Raw genomic sequence first — 26,820 nt, forward strand, 5'->3', positions numbered from 1 at the left:
TGCCACTTTGTGTCAAGGCGGGACGCGAGGGTGAGGAAGTAAAGAGTGTGGAACACGAGCATGTAAAGATGTTTCCTTGGTGCGGTCTGGAAACGAACCGTGCAGCCGGCTCACGGAGAAGGGGCGGGGGGACCAGTTGGGTCCACAGAACAGGGGCCTGATGAAAAGGTCCGGAGAGCCTGGGGTGGTGGATGGGTGGGGTGTGCCCTCGTGCAGGACCCGATCGAGGTAAACCCGAGCAGCAGGCGTCAAAGCGGCCCTCACCTCCTGAAGTACGTGCCACGGAGTACAAAGCCTGGAGAGTCCCATATGCTGAGCAAGCGTCAGGGGATCCAGCCAGTCTCCCTGGTCGTAATCCAGGAGGTCTCCGACTCTGGTGACTTCTGCCAGGACCAACCTCTGGCACACCGAGGGGGACTCCGCCACCTGCACACGGAGCTGGGGATTGTGTAGCAGGGGCTCCGCGAGGAGATCTGCCCCCTTGGTGGCCGCCACGGACCTGGTCGCCGAGAACAGTTTCCAGGTCCGGAGGAGGTCCTGGTAGAAGACTGGCAGTCCAGAGAGGTCTCGCGGAAGACCTCTCAGATCGAGATAAAGGAGCTGCCATTCATATCGGAGCCCTCGGAGGCGGCGCAGGAAGGCGTGCGCCAGTACTCTCCATGCCGGACTACCTGCACCATAAAGGAGTCTCTGCAGGGACTGGAGGTGGAAGACATGGATCTGAGTGCATAGGCACTTCAGACCCTGCCCTCCCTCCTCAAGGGGCAGATGGAGGACCCCTGCAGAGACCCAGTGCAGTCCTGGCCAAAAGAACTCCAGAATCGCTGTCTGGAGGTCGGCCAGGAAGCCCAGGGCCGGGACCAGGGTGTTGAGCCGGTACCAGAGCATGGACAGGACTAGTTGATTGAGTACTAGTGCCCTCCGTCGAAGGGAGAGGCACCTGAGTAGTCCTGTCCAGCTCCAGAGCCGCTCCGTCACCCTGCCCTGCAAACCATGCCAGTTCTCCAGCAGAGACGGATGCATGGCAGAAAGGTAAACGCTGAGATAGAGCAGCGGACCCGCGCTCCGCCGGATGGCCTGAAGCGTGGGTGGGAGGGAGCTCACCTGCCACCCGTCCCCGACCACCAGGCCAGAGCTCTTGACTCAGTTGACCCGGCCAGAGGAGGCCACCGAGTACACGGTCTGGCAAGCCTCCACCTGCACCAAGTCGCCCGGGTCCTGGACCACAAGGAGCACATCGTCGGCGTATGCCAACAGGACCAGCTGCAGCTCCGGCTCTCGAAGCACCAACCCCGTCAACCTCCTGCGGAGGAGACAGAGGAAGGGCTCAATCGCCAGAGCGTACAGCTGGCCCGAGAGAGGGCACCCCTGCTGTACTCCCCACCCGAAGCTGACCGGCTTGGTCAGGGTCCAGTTGAGCCTGACCAGACACTCTGCGGAAGCGTACAGCACCTGGAGAAAACTCACAAACTGGGATCCGAAACCTAACGCTCGCAGAGTGCCCAGGAGATACCCGTGGTCCACCCTGTCGAACGCCTTCTCCTGATCCAGGGACAGGAGGGTGAACAACAGACCATCCTTACACCCAAACTCCAAGAGATCCCGGACCAGATACAGGTTATCAAAGATGGTACGGCCCGGGACGGTGTAGATCTGGTCTGGTCGGATCACATCCTCCAGCACAGACCCCAGCCGCAGCGAGATGGCCTTCGCTACGATTTTGTAGTCCGTGCTGAGGAGCGAGATGGGACGCCAATTCCATAAGTCGCGGAGGTCCCCCTTCCTCGGCAATAAGGTGAGCACAGCTCGCCTGGACAAGAGAGGGAGGACCCCGCTTTATAATGACTCGGCCCAGACAGTGACTAGATCTGGGCCGAGGATGTCCCAGAACACGCTGTAGAACTCCACAATGAGCCCGTCCATGCCCAGAGATTTGTTGGTGGGCATGCAGTGGAGGGCTTCCAAGAACTCGGCCAGAGAGAGAGACAGCTCTAGCCGGTCCCGGTCGCCCGTGCTGACCGTCGGGAGTCCATCCCAGAGCACTCTGCAAGCGGTAGGATCGGTCAGATCCAGGGAGAAAAGATGTGCGTAGAAGGTCCTGGCCCTCTCGCACATCTCCGCCAGATCCATGAGGGGGGTGCCGTCCTTCGCTAGAAGGCAGGTGACGTGCTTCTTGGCCCCTCTCTTTTTCTCCAGGGTGTAGAAGAAGCAGGAACTGCGATCCATCTCCCGAAGATCATGCGGGATCGAACAAAAGCACTGTGGGCCCAATGGTCGTCGAGGACCCAGAGCTCCTCCCGCTTCTCCCAGCACGCTCCGCAAAGGGATGGATACTCAGGGCTGGTGGCCGCCTCTCTAGCTCTAAGACCTCCTGTTCCAACTGCTCTATCGCTGCATCCCTCTGTCGGCTGGCACCCTGGGTGTAGTCACGGCAGAAGAGCCAGGCACGCACCTTCCCCAGGTCCCACCACCGCTGCACCAAGGGAAAGGCACACCGCTGCCCTCGCCAGGCCAGCCAGAACTCCTGGAGGGATGCCACGAAGCCCATATCCTCCAGCAATCTGTTGTTAAAATGCCAGTAGGCCACCCCCGGCCTCTCCACACGGAGAGAGGCCATCACGGTGGCCAGATGGTGATCCAAAAAAGGGGCCGGCCGGATGGTGGAGGAGTGGGCTCGTGAAAGATGGAAGCGTGACAAGTAGAAGCGGTCCAACCAGGAGTGGCACGACCGATGGACCTCCACCCGGACATAGGTAAACATCAAGACATCATCCGGGTGGTGGTCGCGCCAGACGTCCACCAGGGAGTGATGTTCGACAGTCCCTCGGAGGACATCCGCAGCGGCCGGGCTCTGCTCGGTCCCCAAGCGGTCCCGCTCCTCGAGGGTGGCGTTAAAGTCCCCGCCCAGGACGAGGCACTCACGAGGATCCATGGAGCCGAGGAAGGCAGACGCCTGCTGATAAAAACGCATCTGCTCCGGGCCCGATGTCAGGGCATAGATGTTAATGAGGCTGACTACAAGCCCCTCCATGCGGACCTGGAGGTGCAGCAGGTGGCCCGGCACAACCTCAGCGACACCCAGCACCTCAGGCCATATATCGGGGGAGGACAGGGTCACCACTCCAGCTGTACGAACTGTGAGATGGCTAAAATAGACCCTGTCCCCCCATTCCAGCTGCCAGCTGTCTTCGACGGCCGGATCCGTACGGGAGAAAAGATGAAGAAAACCACAGAGTACCCACCCTCCCGAAGGAAAGAGAGCACCTGGCACCTGCGGAGACCCATCCTACAGCCCCGGGTGTTCAGTGTTGCAAAGGTAATAGGTGCCATGAGGAGGGCTGTGGGGGATCCTCGCCGGCAGGGATGCTCATGGCCCCCAGTGGGCCGCGCAGCAAACCATGACCTACCCCGAAGGTGAGCAAGGAGTCACTGAAGCCGCAGGCCCGATGGTAAGCCGTGGCGCCCTGCTTCCTGGTCCTCTTACCCTCCCCCATGAGGGCCCTCACGGCCCGGAGGATTTGGTGAAAATGCCCCCATCACTGGAGAGCGAGCTGCACCTTATTGCGGGAGCCACAGACGTCTTCTAGAAACTCCCGCAGCTCGTCTCACAACCGATGGGGGTGTGGGGTCACTGTCCCCCGGTTGACCTCCGGTGGGGCCCCTGGCACAGCCCCGTGGCCCACCAAGATGGGCAGGCAAGGGGCAGACCCTCGACATGGCGCCCGATGGACCGGTGCCACCTGACCCACCTCAGACCCCAGCTCAATGGGGGGCAGCGGAGGGAAGATAGCAGCCCCTAGTGAGTCGGGACAGGGAAACACAAAGGCCACTCCCTGGGGGTCATCCTCCGGGAAAGGGAAGGAGACGGCCCCAGGGGTGGTAGTGGCATCGTGGGAAGTGGAGGGAATAGGGACGGGGTCAGGAGTAGGGTCGGGGAGAGGGGCAGAGGCAGGATCCTGGGCCCCAGTAACTGGGCCGCTGAGAGATGGCTCCTCTCGGTCTGGCTCAGGGGTCTGAGGGATGGGGAGGGTGTCCCCAGTGCTGCCATTGAGCCTGAGCCCGGCATGTGTGACAGCCACGGCATCAGGAGGTGGGCAATTTTCAGTGGGGCCCCTGCACGGGAAGGAAGTCGGTTGCCCCACACCAATGGGGGATACCCCTGGTAACTCGGGTCCCAGCCGCGAGGCGCTAGCCTTCGCCTCAGGAGGCTCGGCGGCCGTCAGCGGAGTGCCACCTGTGACCGGGCATGTCAAAGAGTCCAGGGGACCCTCAAAGGCAGGAGCAGAAGCAGTGGTTATGGGAAAGGGGCACTGGGAAGGGAGGGCCGGGGTGAGGTCGCTCAGGTCGAGGCCCGCTGGCAGAGGGTCATCCTCCCCCTGGGTGACCGGGGTCAGACCCAGGGCCTCAATCTCCTCATAGATGGGGGGGAGATCACCTCCCACCACCCCGAGGCCCTCCCCGCCAGCGCCTGGAGTGATGCTCGCTTCAGGGCTCACAGGGGCTTTGGATGTTAAAGTGGCAGGAGGGGTTCTATTGGAGGTCTCCGTGGGGAGGGACCCCAACGGAGGGGCGGTGCTCCTCTCTGGTGCTGCCACGTCTTCCTCAGCCGGCACCGGTGGATGGAACTCAGCCGTGGGCAGGGTGGAAGGCTCGGTAGCGGTGCCTTCCTTCCTGGTTTTCCGGGGGGCCTCTGCATTGGATGGCAGGAGGGGAGCTCGAGCCTTCCGCTTTCCCCGTACTAGTGTCCAGCCCTCCATGGCATTGTCTGCGGGCTGAGTAACAGGGTTTGGGTCAGGGGGCAAGGATGATGACTCGGGAACTCGTGCTGCCCCACCGTTGCCTTCCTGGGGGGGGGGCAGATTCCCCCCGGGGCGGGCCCTCTCCCACGCCCGGCGATACCCCCACCGGACCCTCCTCTACGGGCCCTGCCAGAGTGCATGCAGCAGAGGCAGGGCTCTCCCGCTCATCTGGGCACACTGGGGGAAGTACCCCTTGGGCCCGAGCGGGAGAAGTGGTGGGCTGAGGAGGAGGAGGGGCAGCTCCGGGTGCTGGGCAGCCAGGGGTGCTGGCGATGATGGGGCTGGTGCCCTGCCGGGGCTAGGGGGTCCCAGACACTCCTCCGTGCTGGGCCAAGGGGCAGTCCCTCGGGACATGCCCCATCACCCAGCAGAGGTAGCACCGGGCCTCTCCCATGAAATAATGCACCCAGTAATGGGCCCCCTGGTAGGTGACCAAGAAAGACCCCTTGAGCGCCTCTCCGCCACGCACTGCTGGCGGCAGTTGAAGCTGCACCTGCCGGTGGAACGAGAGTACGTGACGGAAGGCGGGGTCTTTGCAGCCCAGCGGGAGAGGGCTGATGACAGAGATTGGTTCCCCCAGGGTAGAGAGGGCAGACAGCAGGGCAGCATTGGGGAGGAGAGGAGGAATAGAGGTCAGGACTACACAGGCACCCAGGTCCTCCAGCGGCTCCAAGGGGATGAACATGCCCCCCACCGCCAGGCCCTTCGCCACTGCCTCCTGGGCGGCGGCCTCCGAGGCAAGGAAGAAGACGACCTTGCCATACATTCTGGAGGCCGCCACCCTCGCCAACACCCACACATAGGTCTCCAGGGCAAGGCAGGCACCAGGAGGCAATGGACGCCGTGCTTTCTGGTCAAGGGGGGGGAAGGGGCCCTGGCCGGTAGGGATGGTAACAGCAGCGGTGGCTGGGAGAGATGACAAAGTAATTGGCGGGGGGCCGCCGCCACCTGGGCATACGCTCTGGGGGCTGGAGGGGGTGGCACCCACGGTGCTGGTGGAGGGAACAGCAGGGAGGGACGCTGCAGCCGATAGGAGGGCCGCAGCAGTGGGGGCAGCCCTTGCCATGGAAGGCCTAGTCTTTTTAGCTAGGAGCTCCCCCAGAATCGGAGGGGGAAAGATACGTGGCAGCAGCGGAGGTCACCCCATTGCCCGCCACTGACGGTGCCCCAGCGGGGGCGATAGCCAGTGGTTCGGCAGCGGCGGTTGAAGTAGAGGCTATAGGGGGTGTCGGGGGGGGCAGGGTCTCCCCCAGGGATCCCATCCGTCATGTCTCCTGCCATGATGAGCTGGGAAGGAGGGGAAAAAACACCGGAGAAAGGGGTTGAGAGGGGAAGCAGGTCAACCACTCCTCCCCGCTAGGCTGCAGGCAGGGAGGAGAGCGCCCAAAACCGGGGGGGGGGGAGGGGGGCAGATTCGTGGGCTATCACGGACTTGTGGGGGGGTCAGTCACCGACCTAGGATGGAAGTGCGGCTCCTCTAGCTGCACTAGGGGAGGGAAGGTCACAATAACATCGGGGGGGGTGCAGTGATCAACCAAAACGGGGGGGACACAAGCACATGAGAGGGGGGCATGGGCACACAAGGGGGGGGCTGCAAAGGAAAGGGAGTAGCCAGGCTGGGGGTGGCAGGGGAACCCAGGAGCTAGCCGTAGGGCCAGGGCAGGACAAACAAACCAAACCGTGGAGGGGAAATGGGTAGGCAAACAAACTGGGCTCGCAAAGGGCTTAGGCAAAAAAGTTGGGGGGCAAAGGGCTGTAATCGGAGGGGGAGGCAGTTCGAAAAAGGAGGGGCGGCACGTGTGCTTGCGAAAAGTCACTGTTGGCTGGCTGCTGCTGCAGGCCCAAATGGTGGAAACAGGCGTGGCAGGCCGGGCAAGCAGCTGAGTCCTAGAGGCAGGAGCTTGAGGCAGATGGTATGTGGCCGGTGGGAGTGGTGGAGGGGGCAATGGTGGTGGTGGGGGTTGGGGACACACAGGGACCGGGGGCAGGCTGCACGCCACACCCCCTACGTCCCTACAAACACAGTCAGGACCCCCACCACGAAAGCGCAGTTCGATAATCACTCAGTCCTCAATGGCCCCCTCCACAGTGGTCTCCAGGGTCTGTGCGCTCCCCCAGCAGCCGATGGTCCTATTAGTCCTCTTCCTGCTCCAGGCTCCAGCAGCTCCCCAGAACAAACGCAGCAGCAGCAGCAGCTCCAGCAGCCCTGGCAGCCAGGCAGGAAGGACCCCCACAGGTGGCAGTAGTGGGGTCCTGGCTTCTCCCTCCAGAGGTGGGGGGAGGGGGAGCAGGCCAGCAAGGCCCCCCACACACACTCAGCAGCTGTGGCAGCAGCAGCAGTCCTCCAGGGAAGGAGAGAGCTCCAGCCAGCAGCAACAGCCCAGGGCAGCCAGAGAAAGGAGAGAGCTCCAGCCAGCAGGGCAGCCCGAGCAGACTGACGCTCCCTCCTAGAGTGGGGTGGTTACCCGCTCCGGCCCTGACGGGGCTGAGGCTGGCCCGGGGAGAGGGCTGGAGCTGTGGGGAAAAGCCCAGCCGGGTTAAGGGAGCAGCCACAGCCATGTCAATCAGGCCCAGCTGGCCCCTATAAGAAGCTGTGAGAGCCCAGTCAGTCTCCCTCTGCCTGGAGAGGGAGAAGGGCCTGGCTGCAAGGTGCCAAACAGGACACCTAGGTTGGAGCAGGGCTGGGGAAGGGCCAGAGTTGCTGGGAGCTCTGGCCTGGAAAGCCTCAGGCTGCAGGCCTGACTAGAGGCTGAATAGGTGCAGGGTTGCAGAGGGGCAGCCCACAGATAGGTGGAGGCAGCAGGTCCAAAACCCCCTTGCCTGTGATGAGTGGCGTATATGCTGCAGTCTGCCCCCGATACAAGGAGCTAAGTGGGGACTGGCAGTAGCCCAAATTGAGGTGAGTTGGGGTTAGAGGGTGGGTGTTCCCCTGGGTGGGGAGACCCAGAACCTGAGAGTGTGGGGGTACTGCCAGGGGGGCAGCACCCCAGAGAAAAGGGCACCAGGTCCTGGGAGGCGGATCACTGGCCTGCAGAGGGCTCTCCAGGGCTGGATGAGCTAATTCCCAATGACTACCGGCAGGAGGGGCTGCAGGGGTAAATCCAAACTTTTACACAAAAATTTTAAAAAAAATTTTTTTTGGAAGAAATATAATCTCTCATTTTCAGGGCATAAATCAACCTCTCATGACTGCAGATAAAGAAGAAGCTTTCCCTACTGGCATGTTATTCCCTTTACCTGCCTTCTGAAGGGCTTCTTTTAACTTCCTTTGACAGTAGACAGGACTGGCTACTTCAGAGACAAAATGCTGGATTAGATGGAGAACTAATCTGATCTAGTATGGCAATTCTCATGTTCCTAAATCTTTCATAAAAGTTTCAGTTAGCTTAATGATGCTGATTATTTATTATTGATATTAATAATTTATGGTGGACTTATACAGCATCTTTCATGTTGAACAATTTCAAAGTGTTTTACAAAATGATTGGCAAATAAAAGTAAGTAGAGATGGGCATGAGGCACAAGCTGGAATCTGAATTTAAACTTTCCCAGAGTTTGGAGGGTATTCAGCTGTAGGGATTTAGGCTCATCCCTTTATAGAGATGAGAACAGCTGTGAAGTTCAGATTCAGATCTGAACTTCTCCAGAATTTGGGGGAGTTTGGATTTGTGTTATGCTTCAAGAGCATCTGTCTATAAGGATAACACTACACTCACCGAGAAATGCAGCTACCTGGAAGAAGAAACAGAATAGCTGTTCAACACTGTACAGATGAGATCCACTACAGAATGGTTTATGATAGGAAATAATACAATATCCATTTGAAATTGCAAGGGGAATTTAGATAGGCAGAATGTAATCACCCATGTTGATATTTGGCCAGAACCCTGGATTAACACTCAAATTCTTACAGAAGCTGGTCAAAAAAGTTAACTCCTAGATCTAGCCTGAGAGCCAGCAGGCCAGACTCACCCTTTGGACTCTCCTGGTGGAACAGTTTGGGTGAAATTATACAAGTGAGTTAATTTCAAATTTATTGATGAAATAACTGCAAGCAATTTAGAACAGTCTCCCACTATGTATTTGTATAGTATCTAGCACAATGAGGTCGCAGTCTCAGCTGGGGTCTTTAGGCACTACTGTAATACAAATAATGATAAATTGTAATCAGGAGTTATGGGAATTTTTACAGCAAAATGTGCTTGTAACTGAAGGCACTTCATTCATTCTCACAGAACAATGTCCTAATTGAATTCAGCATTTTACAAGTAAAACAAGTTTTCTTCCCCTCACGGGGAAGATTTTAACAAAATGCCTGATGGGGAACCACGAAACAGCAAACAACAAGAGAAAATAAACTGGTTCTGTCTCAATAATCAACATGAATTTCCAGCCCGAGGCACTCTGATGACTGACCTTGAGCATTGCACTTTGTGTAATCTGTCATGTAGTTATAATTATCAGGGGAAAAGCATGAACTTCCCCGAGTAAACATATCAAGAAGAAATAATGGTCTAAGTGCTGATAGCCCACTATCATCCCCCATTTTAAGCACTTAGCCATTTAGGGCCACATTTTTACAAGTTCTCATTCATGTGAGTACTCTCATTGAATTCAATGGCACTACTTGCATGAATGAGCACTCACCAATGTGAATAAAGGCTGCACAAGCTGGCACTAGCTGTGTTGCTCCAAACATGGGATCTTGTAGAATCTCACTGTGAATCCTTTACATGAAAAAAGAAAAGGAGTACTTGTGGCACCTTAGAGACTAACAGATAAATTTGTTAGTCTCAAAGGTGCCACAAGTACTCCTTTTCTTTTTGTGAATACAGACTAACACAGCTGCTACTCTGAAACCTTTATATGAAAGAGCTATGCAGGAAGACTCATGCAGATGAATTTGGCAGTGACCCTTCAGTGATAAATAAATATTGTTCAATAGTTTGTCTGACTTGAAGACAACAAATCAAGAGCTGGTTTTGTTTTCCTGCTGTACTTAAAAGAACTGACTGAATGTCTGTCTGAAAAAATCAGTCCTCTATAATCAGTGCTTTTAACCCTGTTTAAACCACTCCTTGGAAATTGGGCTAACAAGTCAACGTGGAAACTATATGCCGCCCAATATAGACACCAGGAAATCTTACAGAAACTTAACCTTTCACCTCCCTCAGCTGAGGTTTTTCTGACCTTTTGAAGGTATCAGTAACTATCATTTCAGATGAACCGCAGTCAACTAACAAAACTGGTCTGGCAAAAAAGAATAGAATGTCTTCAAAAATCCAGATAATTGGACAAATTCATCCCTGATGTAATTCGGCAGAAGCCATCAATCATAAAGATTCTGTATGCGAAATTAAGTCCTCATCTACACATGTGCAACCCCACTACCTTCCGATTGTGTCTTCTTTGTCATCGGTGCCACCTGTAAGTAGGTTTACCCAGGTGCCATTGAGAGTATAACCTAAAAACAAAGTCTTGTCTACACTTAAAATGCTGCAGCAGGTAAACTGCACCGATGCCGCTGTACCACTGCAGCATTTCAGCGAAGAGGCTACCTGCACTGACAGGACAGCTTCTCCTGGCAGGATAGTTAATCCACCTTTCCGAGAGGTGGTAGCTACGTCAACAGGAGAAGCCCTCCCGTCGACATAGCCCTGTCTACACCAGGACTTAGGTCCACACCACTGAGCGACATAGTTATACCAACATAAGTTGCTAGTGTAGACCAGGCCTATATGAGGGCTTAACTTGGCCTGTAGAATCTCTATCACTCTATGCTTTCCTCCACTCCCCTTTACTTTAAACCCTGCGAATAACGTGCAGTTTATCTAACGTTTACGAAGAGTAAGCAGTTTGTTTCTACTTCTTCAAATACGTTCAAAAGCAATATATAATTTTATATTGCTCCCTGGGAACGCAAACTGTTCCATGGTATCTTTATTACAGGTGAGCTAAAGAGTTAGTTTAAAAAAAACAAAAAAGACAACCCAGCCTGAATCTCAGTCCTTTCTAAAACTGAACCAAACTGAAGCATTAAGTCATGTAACTAGTTTTAATATTTGATACTGGAAGGCAGGAGATTATTGTGCATTGCCATGAAAACATTGAGCCAAATTCATTCTGGAAGTTAAGCCAAGGTTAAATTTGACCCACTGTCATTCAATGTAAAAGGCATACTTCAAGATTAATAGAAAATCAGCTGATTGCAAAAAATACCCCCAAAACTGACACTTACCTTGCAACTCTCCCCCGAAGATCTCCCAAACCAGACAACTGCCGCATTTCCAGGCTCTTTAAGGTAGAATTAGTTCCATAACTGAGGTTATCCCTGACACGTATCTGTTCCTGCAGCGTCTATAATGCGTTAATATGCAAACGGGAGTTCAATAAGTCAATTATACATTCAATAGGCCACTTATATTTTGCTAAATCCAAATATAAAATCTATTTTTTAATTTAATAACTGTCTTTATAGGCATGCAGAAAGTGATGCATTATATTCATTTATGGCTTCTCCTGATTTTCAGGGCCCAATCTACACACACAACTCTCACTGAAGTCACACTGGAAGCAGAATTGGGCACTCAAATACTAGCCTATATTTGTCCATCTACCACTACCCTGCTAATTTCTGCAGACATCAGCCTTAAGGTTGCATATTTGACTGTGATTGGATCACCTGGATGTGTGCATTGTGGGTGGTGCATGTGGAAAGTGAAAGGGAGTTTTTCTTGCAGGGGTTAGGAGTCTGAGTATGTTTAGGTGATAGGGCCTTTAAACTAAGGTTGAAATGCATGTTAGTGCTGCATTAACTGATGATTTCTTACATTTTCTAGTTTTGTGTTGAAAGGAAATAGATAAGCACCACAAAACTGTTTGTGTAGAATTTATATTTAAATTCCTGCCACCCTGTATGGTTTTTTTTATAGCCACAAAAAGAACTACATACTCTGCATGCACTTTGTAAGGATGTACACACAGTTTATAAACTCTCTTCAGACCTTATACTTGCATCACATATTAAATCTTACTAAATTTTCTCATTACTCTTGGCGTCAATAGCAGAGATGAGGTCAGCCCCGGGAAAGAATCAGAACATACCTCAATGTCCCGGTTAAGCTGCCTCACTATTGCCGTTATGTTTCGGATGTGTTCTTCTAAGAGTTGCCTAGCCAACCGATCTCCTCCTCCTTTGTTCTGCATTCTATGCAAAGTGGAAACAATGTCCTCCTTAATGCGAAAAGCGTGTTCCACAAGGGCAGCAGTTGTTTTCTCATGGCTTAGAATTCTGTCTTCTAGCTGATCCACTAGACTTGCAGATGCTAATGGGACCGCGGTCAAAGCTTGGCTGTGTAGTGGTATATTTCGAACCCGTCTAACAAAAGAAATATATTCAAACAAATGAATTATTAATGCATTGCCAGATACTGAGGACCTTACTCACAATTCTATTGTAACTTTTAACCACAGCCATGTATGTAAGATTGATACCACCTCAGTAGAACCACTGGGAGGTAGAGTGCCTCCAGAAAGAATACTACCTCCCAGAAATCCTGAACACTTCCAGGGAGAGGCCCATTACTGTACATAAGCAGGTGCAGCATTTACTGCCATGAGTAATAGGTGTAAAGGGAGATCAGGGCCTCCTCCCCACCTCACTTAGGGTGACTAACCCAGGCACGTGCACTTAACAAAAGGATATTAGTGTGTTTTGGGACAAATTAAGACAGACAAAGCAGTTTGGCTGGGAACATGAACTCAGCATGTTTTTGATTAAATTTTGCAAGCATTACTACATGTGTGCAAACTTTGCAGCTGCTTTTTATCCATCTTTGTTCAACGCAGTAACTGCAATAAAGTTAAATAAAAATAGACTAAGAAGAAATATCTGCATCCATTCTCTTCTCTCCCAGTAAGGCTACTCCTAGAGTATGCATCCAAAAACTTCTCTTGGGAGCTGAATACATGCATGCTAAAGCTTTGTAAATCCAGGAGGGACAAAATCCAAGCTTCTCATAGTCTCTAAGGCAACATCAGCTCCCATTTAGGCACCCAAATAATTGTGCAGATTTTTCAAAAGAGCTCAGCGCGGAGCAGCTTCTATTGAAAGCAATAGTTGCTGCTGAGGTGCTGAGACTTTTGAAAATCCGGCCATCAATGAACGCAGTCTTTCGCAGAGGTTAAGTTTTGTAATCCTTTGGGGAAAAGATTTTCAAAGGCACAAAGAGAAAAATAGGTATTCAGCTCCCATTGAAAGTCAATGAGCATTGGGTGCCTAATGCCCCTTTGTGCCTTTAAACAGCTCTTAGTTATTTTCTTTAAACACCTTAGTTTTTTTTCTTGTATGCTGTATATGTTATCTGATATTCACAGGGGCCAAATCATGAAGTGAAGGCTAAATTCTGTTCTCACTTCAGTGAAATTATAGCACAATGTAAGTTAATGGAGATGCAACCAGGGTGTAAATGAGTGTAGAATTTGGCCCCAAATTTTTACCTTCATTCCTTACTCGTGAAAGACTTCCACTGGGACAAGTCCTGATGTCCTGGGTTTTCACTCTGTCACAGTTGAAGCCAGTAGAAATTTTCCTTGAGAAAGGACTGAATAAAAGCCAAGGGCTTTAGGATTTGGCCCATGACTTAGATAAGCAGAGTATATGTCTACCATACTTAATTTAGTTTAGTTGTTGCATTAAGTACAAAAGCTACAATGTTAAGCATGATTGTAAATAGAGAATTAAAGGAGAAGCACAGATAGTCCTGCGCTCTGTAGATTCTAGATTTCTAACATGCCAGACTGTACCTTTCAGTAGGGGCAAGTGTCGGAAAGATTGGGCTTCGTTGTGCCATTTTCTTTTCAATAATTTATGTCTGTTGAGAAAATACACATTAAATTATTTAACAGTTGTTTATATCTGGCACTGAAATGACTTTGTGTATCTGTTTTAAGTGAACCTTAAGATTATGCTAACAACCCTGACATTGGAAGACATTTGATATATTGCCCATGATTTTGCTTTCAGACTACTTGCATCCAAAATTTGATATAACGCAACAAAACAGGGGGCAGAATTAGATGGCTAAAAACAACTAAAAAGCTTTTTCAAGTGAATGCAGCATGCATGAAAGCTGCTAGATTGGCAAGCCTGTAGGCTGTAGTTCTTTGTTTATCCACAGAACTAATAATAGTAAAGCCTCTCTCATATAGCACTTTTCATCAGTCGACCTCAAAGCGGTTTAGTGTCTCTAATGTGTTTAGCCTCACAACCCTGTTCTGAAATAGGGAAGCATTAATACCCCAATTTTTTACAGTTGGGAAATTGAGGCACCGAAAGGCTAAATGACTTGTCCAGAATCACAAAGGAGGTTGGTTCTTGGTGGAACAAGGAATTGAATCTGGCTCCCCATGTCTTAAGCCAGTGCCCTCACCACTGGACCATCCTTCCTCCCAGAACAAGATTGGCACAGGCAGTGGCAAAGTGAACTTCCTAACACCAGTCCGCAAACAGGACCACTACTAGGGGTGAGAGGATAGCTCCACGGCTATCGTTATTCAAGCTAGCTCAAGTAGCCATTTGTCTAATTTTAGAAATTAACTAAATTGCTCAGGTGATGTACACACCACACTTTGTCAGGATGGTCACCAGGATCTGCTTACACTGGATTCCATGCAGACACTCCCATTTGGGGAAAACTATACTCAAACTGTGCCCTTGCTTTTCATTTCAGATAAAAAGATGGATACATGAAATGGTTTAGATTTTTTTACAAATATATTATTGGGACTATGGGGAGATTTTCAAAAAACATAAAGGGCAGTTAGGCATCCAAATCCCACTGACAGGAATGGACGTTAGGCACCTAATTCCCATTTATGCCTTTGAAAATTTTCCCCTTTATTATTGCTCCCTATTATGAATAGTCCCATTAACTTCAACAGTACATGTTTGCAAGATTGGGCCTGTGGCCTAGCTCAAAGCTATGACAATTTACACCAGCTGAGGATCTGCCCCCATGATTCTAAGGTCTTGTCTATATGAATATTTAGTTCACCGCAAGCCAGGGTGTAAATCTATCTCACTCTAGCCTGCCATGGAATAAGTGTCCATGTGGACCCTGCTACCATGCATTAAAATTCCGTAATGTGCTTTGATCACTCCCATTTTGAAGCAATATAATTTAAGTGCACTTCCGAACTTTCAGTGCGCAGCAGCAGGGTCCACACAGACATTTTAGTGCACAGCAGGCTAGTGTGGGGTAGATTTACACTCCAGCTTGCCAGGCGCCAAGTGTTCATATGGACAGTCCCTATATATTGACATCTGTGGTCATCTAAACAAACTACGGTGACCAGACAGCAAATGTGAAAAATTGGGGGACAGGGGGTGGAGGGTAATAGGAGCCTATATAAGAAAAAGACCACAAAATTGGGACTATCCCTATAAAATTGGGACATCTGGTCACCCTAAAACAAACCCAATACTCACAGGCACCTACAACTTTCTAAACTGCTATACCTTTCTGATCCAACTCTAAATTGATATACAAAAATAGCATAGAAATAATTCTAAACTGTGATTTAAAAAACCAGTAAAAGGAAGAAAATTTAGTGAAAGCTGACACTCCCCTCTCAATTATGGTTAACTTTTGCATGGATCAATTAATAGTGAGTGTCTGCTTGTTAGCATCTACAGCTGTACCCTGGAAATACCAATCCCCAGAAAATTTTAAAATATCCCAAGTTAAGAGACTTATTCACAGATGAAATATTCATTAAAATCAGTAATTTAAAACCAAAAATCCTTACAAGAAAGATTTATGGTTAGCCAAATGAACCCCACCAACTTCATAGCTAGGCTGTGATACTACTCTATAGGAGCAAGAGTACCTCTAATGTACTATTCAGCATGGGTAAGTGTATCATGTTGTGGCCATTAGTATTCCATTTAAGTAACCCAGCCATCTGAAAGCTTGTTTTGAGAGACAAATAGATTCCACAACACTGTAGTCTGTGGAGCAGACTTAATTGTGTTTCCAATATAATAGGCTTTGCAATTTAATAATGGAAATGTTAACGCTAGTGTACTGGATCAGGAGCCAGCCATGTTTTAACCAGGTCCCCTGACTCAGTTCTAGTTGGGTTGAGTAGCCTTGAGAGAGAGAGGAAACCCCACACAAAAATAAACAAACCGTCTGTTGACTAATTCATCTCCAGCATCAGAAATTGGGAAACCACCAACTAAGGTCAACATTGCTAACCTATGGCACTGATGGGAAACAACAGAATATTCCTAGAAATAGGAAATGGTTTTGCATCAATGATTAATACAAAAACAAAACACAGTCAGGATGATACGTAAGGATGTGTTTGTTGAAGAATGGAACAAATGTTTGAGACAGTACGTTATATGGGATAATATGTTATGCAAGTTCAAATATTGGCAGAAAGACATCTAACTTGTGCCTGTAGAAACAGAGGTCACTGAAAATCTGGTCAAAATTTAGTCTTTTACCCATTTGTTTTCTATTTCAAACAGCCATAATACATATGGTAATAACCACAGATCCTGATATCACTTGCACCCATGTAACTCTAACTTCAGTACAGCAACTCTGGATTTATACAAGTGTAAATGAGATCAGAATTTGGCTCAGTAGGTTATTTGCAAAAAGGAGTGGTAGCCATAACTAAATCCATCTACTCTATGCCATCTAAAAACAAATGTTTTTAACATTGTAGTGGGGTATACAAACCTCACACTGGACTGGAAGGGTTAAAGGGCAGTACTGGGCCTAGCTAGCCCCACCCTTCCAACCCTGCAGAGCATGCTCCATCTGGAGACCGGGCTGAAAAGGAAGCAACCAAGATCTGAAGGGGGAGATTGCGGAGGAGGGCAGACCAATCCTGAAGCGGGGCTGGAGAAGCCTCCCTGAAGGAACAGGATTGTATGCAGAGCCCCATATGTGCTGGCAGTTGGGTTTCATTTTCATTTTTCTTTTCTCCTTATCTGGGGCCAGAAGCTGAGGGAGTGAAGCAGTGGTAGGAATTGACCCAGGGAAAGTAGCTCAGAGTCCTGCCCTGTAGGCAAATGCTGCTGACCCTCCTCGGGCCCTGGGTCAGAGCCCAGTGGAGTGGATGGGTGCAGGCTACCCTACCACTGCACCATGAATGAGTGGACACTAACCACTAGGCCCTTCAGCCCACTGAGGATCCTATTACAGATGTAGCAATGATCACTCCTTTTTCACTTTGGGCCTGATCCTGAATTCCATGTGAACTCAGAATTGCTACAGAATACGAAGAGTTCTATGAAAACAGTTTTGCAATTGCTGATGAAACTTGGTGCAATATGGTGAACAGATGGAAGGAGAAAACAGGTTATTTTAATACAAGTGTCAACTTTTGAAGTTCAAAAAACCTGTGAGGGATATCCTGAAAAAGTATCAAAATACATCTCATGTTCATGCATTAGAACATGTTTCAAGGCACTGCTTAGAAAACAGAGAGCATTTTTGTAGCAATGTGTGTGTTCCAGTTACAGTATAGCATTCCATGAATAAGATTTATTTTTTTAAAGATAGCCCCATTTTAATGAGAAACACTGTAGTAAATGGCCAGGACACTGACTGGGACTGAGACGACCTGATTTCAATTCCCTGCTCTGCTTCTGCTTTGCTGGGTGCTCCTGGGCAATGCTCCTCTGTGCCTCAGTTTCTCCATGTGTAAAATGGGGATAATGATACTGACCTTCTTTGTAAAGTGCTTGGAGATCTATGATGAAAAGCATTATATTGGAGATGGGTATTATTATTTACACATTTTTACACTGTACAGATACTAAGGGCCAAATCCTACAAACCATTCCTCACAAAAGTAGTTTCCACTAAGGCCTGGTCTACACTAGGAGTTGAGGTCGAATTTAGCAGCATTAAATCAATTTAACCCTGCACCTGTGCACACGACGAAGCCCTTTTTTTTTGACTTAAAGGGCTCTTAAAATCGATTTCTTTACTCCACCCCCGACAAGGGGATTAGCACTGAAATCGGCCTTGCCAGGTCGCATTTGGGGTAGTGTGGACGCAATTTGACGGATTGGCCTCCAGGAGCTATCCCAGAGTGCTCCATTGTGACTGCTCTGGACAGCACTCTCAACTCAGAGGCACTGGCCAGGTAGACAGGAAAAGGCCCACAAACTTTTGAATCTCATTTCCTGTTTGGCCAGTGTGGCAAGCTGCAGGTGACCATGATGGAGCTCATCAGCAGAGCTCATCAGCAGAGGTGACCATGATGGAGTCCCAGAATCGCAAAAGAGCTCCAGCATGGACCGAACGGGAGGTATGGGATCTGATCTCTGTATGGGGAGATGAATCAGTGCTATCAGAACTCCATTCCAGTTTTCGAAATGCCAAAACATTTGTCAAAATCTCCCAGGGCATGAAGGACAGAGGCCATAACAGGGACCCAAAGCAGTGCCACGTGAAACTTAAGGAGCTGAGGCAAGCCTACCAGAAAACCAGAGAGGCAAACGGCCGCTCCGGGTCAGAGCCCCAAACATGCCACTTCTGTGATGAGCTGCAGTGCCATTTTAGGGGGTTCAGCCACCACTACCCCAACCCTGTGCTTTGACTCAGTCAATGGAGTGGGAGGAAACACGGAAGCAGGTTTTGGGGACGAGGAATATGATAGCTCACAGCAAGCAAGTGGAGAAACCGGTTTTCCTGACAGCTAGGAACTGTTTCTCAACCTGGACCTGGAGGCAGTACCCCCCGGACCCACCCAAGGCTGCCTCCCGGACCTGCCAGGCGGAGAAGGGATTTCTGGTGAGTGTACCTTTTTAAATAGTATACATGGTTTAAAAGCAAGCATGTTTAATGATTGATTTGCCCTGGCATTCGCGGCCAGCACAGCTACTGGAAAAGTCTGTTAACATGTCTGGGGATGGAGCGGAAATCCTCCAGGGACATCTCCATAAAGCTCTCCTGGATGTACTCCCAAAGCCTTTGCAAAAGGTTTCTGGGGACGGCAGCCTTATTCCGTCCACCGTGGTAGGACACTTTACCACGCCAGCCCAGTAGCACGTAGTCAGGAATCATTGCAGAACAAAGCATTGCGGCGTATGTTTGCTGGCGTTCAAACAACATCGGTTCTTTATCTCTCTGTTTTCCTCAGAAGAGTGATATCATTCATGGTCACCTGGTTGAAATAGGGTGCTTTTCTTAAGGGGACATTCAGAGGTGCCCATTCCTGCTGGGCTGTTTGTCTGTGGCTGAACAGAAATGTTTCCCGCTGTTAGCCATGCGTGGGGGGAGGGGTTAGCCACGCGGTGGGGGGAGGCAAAATGTGACCTCGTAACGAAAGCACATGTGCTATGTATGTAATGTTAACAGCAAGGTTTACCGTGAAAGAGTGTACCTATTGTTATATAAAATGTATCTTTAAATACCACTGTCCCTTTTTTTTTCCTCCACCAGCTGCATGTGTTTCAAGGATCACAGTATCTTCTCCTTCCCAGAGGCTAGCGAAGATTAGAAGGTGGAAACAAAACACAGTCGTCATGAAATGTTCTCTGACCTCATGCTGTCCTCCCACACTGAGAGAGCACAGACCAATGCATGGAGGCAGACAATGTCAGAGTGCAGGAAAGCACAACATGAACGTGAGGAGAGGTGACGGGAAGATGATAGGTGGTGGCAGCGTGATGAGAGGAGGCAGGATTCAATGCTGAGGCTGCTGGAGGATCAAACTAATATGCTCCAGCGTATGGTTGAGCTGCAGGAAAGGCAGCTGAAGCACAGACCGCCACTACAGCCCCTGTGTAACCAACCAGCCTCCTCCCCAAGTTCCATAGCCTCCTCACCAAGACACCCAAGAACGCGGTGGGGGGGCCTCCGGCCACCCAGCCACTCCACCCCAGAGGATTGCCCAAGCAATAGAAGGCTGGCATTCAATAAGTTTTAAAGTTTAAGTTTTAAAGTGCAGTGTGGCCTTGTCCTTCCCTCCTCCCCACCCGTCCTGGGCTACCTTGGCAGTTATCCCCCTATTTGTGTGATGAATTAATAAAGAATGCATCAATGTGAACCAACAATGACTATTTCCTCTGCAAGCGGTGATCAAAGGTGGGAGGGGAGGGTGGTTAGCTTACAGGGAAGTAGAGTGAACCCAGCGGGGTGGGGTTTCATCAAGGAGAAACAAACACAACTTTCACACCGTAGCCTGACCAGTCATAAAACTGGTTTTCAAAGCTCCTCTGATGCGCAGCATGCCCTCCTGTGCTCTTCTAACTGCCCTGGTGTCTGGCTGCGCATAACCAGTGGCCAGGTGATTTGCCTCAACCTCCCACCCCACCATAAATGTCTCCCCCTTACTCTCACAGATATTGTGGAGAGCACAGCAAGCAGTAATAACAATGGGAATATTGGTTTCGCTCAGGTCTAAGCGAGTCAGTGAATTGCGTCAGCGCGCTTTTAAATGTCCAAATGCACATTCTACCACCATTCTGCACTTGCTCAGCCTGTAGTTGAACAGCTCCTGACTACTGTCCAGGTTGCCTGTGTATGGCTTCATGAGCCATGGCATTAAGGGGTAGGCTGGGTTCCCAAGGATAACTATAGGCATTTCAACATCCCCAACGGTTATTTTCTGGTCTGGGAATAAAGTCCCTTCCTGCAGCTTTTGAAACAGACCAGAGTTCCTGAAGATGTGAGCGTCATGTACCTTTCCCGGCCATCCCACGTTGATGTTGGTGAAACGTCCCTTGTGATCCACCAGTGCTTGCAGCACTATTGAAAAGTACCCCTTGCGGTTTATGTACTCGCCGGCTTGGTGCTCCGGTGCCAAGATAGGGATATGGGTTCCATCTATTACCCACCACAGTTAGGGAATCCCATTGCAGCAAAGCCATCCACTATGACCTGCACATTTCCCAGGGTCACTACCCTTGATATCAGCAGATCTTTGATTGCGTTGGCTACTTGCATCACAGCAGCCCCCACAGTTGATTTGCCCACTCCAAATTGATTCCCAACTGTCCAGTAGCTGTCTGGCGTTGCAAGCTTCCAGAGGGCTATTGCCACTCACTTCTCAACTGTGAGGGCTGCTCTCATCTTGGTATTCATGCGCTTCAGGGCAGGGGAAAGCAAGTCAAAGTTCCATGAAAGTGCCCTTATGCATGCAAAATTTCGCAGCCACTGGGAATCGTCCCAGACCTGCAACGCTATGCGGCCCCACCAGTCTGTGCTTGTTTCCTGGCCCAGAATCAGCGTTCCATGGCATGAACCTGCCCCATTAGTACCATGATGCCCACATTGCCAGGGCCCGTGCTTTGATAGAAGTCTGTGTTCATGTCCTCATCACTCTTGTCACCGTGCTGATGTCGCCTACTCGCCCGGTTTTGCTTTGGCAGGTTCTGGTGCTGCATATACTGCTGGATAACACGCGTGGTGTTTAATGTGCTCCTAATTGCCAAAGTGATCTGAACGGGCTCCATGCTTACCATGGTATGGCATCTGCATGGAAAAAAGGCGCGAAACGATTGTCTGCTGTTGCTCTGATGGAGGGAGGGGTGACTGACAACATGGCTTACAGGGAATTAAAATCAAAGGGGGTGGCTTTACATCAAGGAGAAACAAAAACAACTGTCACACAGAATGTCCCCCTCAAGGACTGAACTCAAAATCTTGGGTTTAGCAGGCCAATGCTCAACCCACTGAGCTATCCCTCCCCCTGGTGTTCCAGGTAGGACTGAATCTCCATTAAACTTTTCAAGGTGTGCCTGATAGACCTCACCAAAACAATTGTCGGCCCTTGATTTCATGGAGGGAGGGAGAGAGGGAGGGGGGAGCAAATGAATACAAAACAAATCTGGTCTATTTCTTGTTTTGATCCATTCCATCTATCTTTTACATCTTAGGCTGGCAGCAGATGGTGCAGTAGGACTGCTAGCCATCCTCATCTCCTGGCTGCTCAGCAGAAGACGGTGCAATACGACTGCCAGCAGGACTAAAGAGAAGGACCTGGTCGAGTCACTCCTATTTATGTCCCTGTGCCCGTGTCTGCCCAGGTGCTCCTGACTGACCTCACCGAGGCGGCATGATGATGATGATGGTTATCAGGCCTATTGCACCGTCTGCTGCCACAAGACAATGAGCTGCTGCTGTGTAACAATGCAGTACCGCATCTGCCAGCACCCAGGAGACGTACGGTGACAGTGAGCTGAGCAGGCTCCATGCCTGCCATGGTATGGCATCTGCACAGGTAACCCCGGAAGAAAGGCATGAAATGATTGTCTGCCGTTGCTTTCATGGAGGGAGGGAGGGTGGGCCTGACGACATGTACCCAGAACCACCCGCAACAATGTTTTTGCCCCATTAGGCATTGGGATCTTAACCCAGAATTCCAGTGGGTGGTGGAGACTGCGGGAACTGTGGGATAGCTACCCACAATGCAACACTCCGGAAGTTGACGCTAGCTTCGGTACTGTGGAAGCACTCCGCCGAGTTAATGCACTTCAGAACATTTTGTGTGGGGACACACAATCAACTATATAAAAACGATTTCTAAAAAACCGACTTCTATAAAGTCGACCTAATTTCATAGTGTAGACATCTACACTACTGCGGTAAGTCAACCTATGCTATGCAACTCCAGCTACGTGAATAACATAGCTGGAGTCGATGTACCTTAGGTCAAGTTACCGTGGGGTATACACCATAGGGGGTCGACGGGAGAAAATCTCCAGTCGACTTACCTTACTCTTCTCATCGGAGGGTAGAGTACAGGGGTTAACTGGAGAGCGATCTGCTGTCCATTCGGTGAGTCTTTACTAGACCCGCTAAATTGACCGCCGGTGGATCGATCTCAGAGGGTCAATCCCTGTGGTAGTGTAGACCTGCCCTAAGTGTCATTAAGACAATGGATTACTCATCTGAGGGCTATCCTCACATCAGTCTGTGAGGTAGGTTTGGTTAGCACTATTATCACAATTTTACAATTGGGGAACTTTAGCCAGTGAGGTTAAATGACTTGCCCAAAGAGGTCATACAGTGAATCAGTGGCAGAGCCTGGATCTGTGCTCATTCCACTAGGTCAAACTGCGTGTTAATGACCCTGATGCAGCAAACTATTTAAGCACAGCTTAATTTTAAATATGTGAATAATCTCATTGACTTCAGTGGAACTATCCTGATTTATATCACTAAGGACCTGGATATTGTCCCAAAAACAAGACAAAATATTAACTATTTTAAAACATATAATTGACAGTATATTTTAAATATGGTTTGTTTTTTTACCTCAGCTCACAATGGCTTCATCCTGCCATACTTTTGCATCTGTAACTCCCACTGAAGTCAGTGTCTGGGTGCAGAAAGACTGCAGGATTAGTCACAGATGTACTTTCAAATACAAATTGTCCTAAAAGCCACCAAAGACACTGATTCGTCTGAAACAATATTTCCAAATATGAAATATTCAGCTATTTGTCATTTTTAATTTAAACACATCACTCCATGGACCAGTGCTTGTGCTAGGCCATTGCCGGCCCTAAGCAGAAATATTTCCTCCCCCCAAACACACACAACACATTCTAATAATTAATAGGGGGCTCCCTTAAGTTGCTCGGGGTCATAACCAATTGCTTATTCTGTTTACACCTCATGCTGGCTCTGCAGTACACGCTCAGATCTCTCTGATGTTGAGACCTGACACACCTACAATGATATTTGAGGCAGTTATCTCATCCTGAATGATACTGGGGGCATGTCTACATTGCCCCGCAGTTCGGACTAGGAGTCTGAATGGTAGTGCACACCAAAATGCTGCGCTGTAACTCCTCTGTGTGGATGCTGCAGGTGTGAATTTAAAAGGTCCCCAGAGGGAATAGACCTATTAGATCTGGCACGTAACTGTTATTGTTTACAGAGAACTCATGACCAGTACATTCTTACTTGCAGCACCCACAAGGGGGAGTTACAGCACAGCATTTTGGTGCCCACAGCTATGCACACTCCCTTAGTCCGAACTGTGGGGCAATGTAGACATGCTCTTAGAGTTCTCACCACCTTCTTCACTGCCAGGCTTGCAATGGTTTAAATCTGTTGTCAGCTTTAAGCTCCATGATATGATTTGTTTACTAGCTCTTCACTGTGGGCCAAGTTCTAACAGCCTTCCCCAGGCAAGAGCCCATGACAAAGCACTGGGGGGTATGTCTACACTGCAGTTAAACACCCACGGCTGACCCATGTCAGTTGACACAGGGTCGTGGTGCTCAGGCTACAGAGCTGTGAAATTCCTGTGTGGGCATTCTCAGGACCCCACGAGAGGGAGAGGGTCCCAGACCCCAGGTTTCAGCCTGAGCCTGAACGTCTAGACCACAATTTTAGAATCCCGCAGCCTGAGCCAGCTGACACAGGCCAGCCACGGGTGTTTAATTCCATTGTAGACATACCCTGGGATTTTGCTCTACTACATACTGAATACGCACTGGGTAAGGACCCCAGGATTGGGCTTTGTGTGTCTAATGGGCAAGCCTCAGTAAAGGCCTGATCCAAAGCCCATTCAAGTCAATGGAAATACTCCCACTAACTTGATCAAGCCCTAAATTCCGCACTTTTTCAGAAACCAAGTCTCCAGCATCTTGTCCACCAGCATTCAAATTCCACGCAGCTCTCTGCAGTTCTGGAAGTGTATGTATGTCCTGTAAATAATAATAGCTACATGTCAGAACTAATAGTTATATTCCCTCTCTATGTATGTGTGTAATACCCATTAATGTTAACAGGTGTGCAGCAAAAGAAAAATGTAACTCTCAGGATCAGATCCTGAGCTGGTGTAAATTGGCATAGTTCCACTGAACCTAACAGAGGTCCAGGCCCCAAATGTTTAACTTTTTAAGTCAGTAGTTATTTTAAATTAATTTTACTGTTTGATATATTAACTTAAAGCACAAGACAGTAATCAATATTATCAGATTTACAAGATTATTTCATGAGTTCTTTTCTGAATATTCTACATTTATCAAATTGCAGATACATGGATATCTCACAGCTATAAGTTCCATACCTGATTGCAAAGATACCCACTCACTTGAGGCCTACCACAACTTCTGTCTCATATAAACCTGGAGTACCTCACTGTTATTCCTGTAGATCATTGACATCAGAAACACAAAACTTGAAACTAAAGATAAAACTACATGCAAGAGTAAAGAAACAGACATACATAAATTCAGGTTTGATCCTGTTTTGTTGTGGCATACCTCTCCCTCTGCCACACACTGAAAGCACTCATTGCCCTGCACATTTGATTTCTGGGGGGATGAGAAGAAGGATGTTCTAATGATTTAGGCACTAGCTTAGGACTTGGGAGACTGGGCTCAATTTCCTGCTCTGCGATAGTTTTCCTGTGTGACCTTGAACAAGTCTCTTAGTTCTCTGTGCTTCGGATACCCATCTGTAAAATGGGTACAATAGCACGCTCTACCTCACTGGGGTGTTGTGAGGGTAAATAGATTACAGATTTTGAGGTGCTCAGATTCTATGACAATGAGGGCCATACAAGTACCATACATATTCACAATGGTAGCAGTTCTGTTCTGTAGCTTTCATAACATTGAAATCTACCTAAGATACATACAATCGGATCTGAGCACCTCACAGTCTGTAATGGATTTATCTTCACAACACCCTTGTGAGGTAGGGAAGTGCTATTATCCCCATTTTAGAGTCAGGGAACTCAGGCACAGAGAAGCTAAGTGATTTGTCTTAAATCCACACAAGAAGTTGATGGCAGAGCAGGACTTGAAGGGCTTCCCAAGTCCTAGGCTAATGCCCAAACCACTGGATCATCCTTCCTGTCTCAAAACAGTCCAGGAATACCTTTGGAGGCGACAAGGTTGTGGCAAGGGGCCCTTTGGGAGGGTGTGGCAGGGACAAACTCAGGAATCACAATGTTGCACTGGAGCATTGCAACATACCAGGATGGTGTTTCGGAGTGAGCAGAAATGTTAGTGTCATGACTCAGTGTGAGGATGGGTCAAAAAACAAAAAGCCCATCACTTTGCTACATCAAACAAGTCCCTACACTACATACACTGCATTGCCACATTATGAAGTTTTACAGGTCCCCTAAAATGACTGCAGCATACGTCCATGAGGGATCGTCTGAGAATATGGGGATGATTGTGGAAATGCTATGATGGGGAGGAAATTGACATAACAGCACAACACAAACATCACCATATTGTCATGCGACAGAGAGGGGCAAAGTTCAGACAGACTCTTAGTTGTATTAAAGCTCCTGTATTCACTCACCAGTGTTGGATTAGGGCAGGACATGGCTGCCCATCCTTCCCTTGCATCCTAGCAACCTCTCTGCTGGGTGTCTCTGCTCGGCTTTTTAATATGTTTTTACTTCTGGGATAGCTGTATGCAAAGATTCACAGATCGCAGCTAGACAGCCTGGATGTCCATCCGTCCCTTCCTGCTGCTAGTGGCAGCCAGGTCCTCTCCCTCTCCGCGGGGCCTGTTGCCACTAGGCCTGGTAGATGGGAAGAAAACGGCTGCTGAGAGTTGTTGCCAGGACGCTGTCTCCATAGAAACCTGCAGCTCAATCAGAGGGAGCCAGGGTTCTCCTAATAAACAGAGAGCGAGAGAGAGAGACTTATTTATAGGAGGCAAATATTCACACTCCATCCAACAACCAGAACAAATGCCTTCTTATCACCATTTCCTCACAATCTATTTCATAGCAGTGTCAACGCCTTGCAGAACAGGGAGGGGAAAGACACAGCAAATAAAAACCTTATTCCATATGTTACAGCATGAATGACTAATGGTGACAGATTCTAGCACAGTATTGGGCCAAGTATAAATGCAGTGGCTCTGGATAGCTTGCATTCTGTTCAATACAGTCCGCTGAAGCCCCTGCTCTAGTCAATCTCTTGCTTGAGAAAGGTGATCGATTTAATTGGAGTTACTCTGAATTCCTAATGGTATCAACAAGATGAGAATCTGGACTATAA

At 49.2% G+C, this 26,820-nt stretch overlaps 1 protein-coding gene across 4 annotated transcripts in view; it reads right to left on the minus strand.

Moving 5' to 3' along the window:
• The window catches only part of FAM81A (family with sequence similarity 81 member A), a 38,903-nt gene extending 12,289 nt beyond the window's left edge, over positions 1–26,614 (minus strand). The window contains exons 1-5 of one of the 4 annotated variants that reach the window (XM_043524356.1): positions 26,600–26,614; positions 26,111–26,430; positions 13,605–13,672; positions 11,904–12,177; positions 11,038–11,156 (exon numbers count right to left, since the gene is read on the minus strand). In XM_043524356.1, the coding sequence (XP_043380291.1) occupies positions 11,038–11,156; positions 11,904–12,177; positions 13,605–13,651 (440 nt within the window). In that variant the 5' untranslated portion in view covers positions 13,652–13,672; positions 26,111–26,430; positions 26,600–26,614. Of the gene's footprint in view, positions 1–11,037; positions 11,157–11,903; positions 12,178–13,604; positions 13,673–22,548; positions 22,574–26,110; positions 26,534–26,599 lie in introns of those variants that run through there. The other 3 variants (XM_043524357.1, XM_037911639.2, XM_037911640.2) reach the window with 3 other exon arrangements.
• Between the last annotated feature and the right edge of the window lie 206 nt (positions 26,615–26,820).

The sequence above is a fragment of the Chelonia mydas genome, chromosome 10 (assembly GCF_015237465.2).
Source record: "Chelonia mydas isolate rCheMyd1 chromosome 10, rCheMyd1.pri.v2, whole genome shotgun sequence".
In the NCBI taxonomy this organism is placed as follows: Eukaryota; Metazoa; Chordata; order Testudines; family Cheloniidae; genus Chelonia; species Chelonia mydas.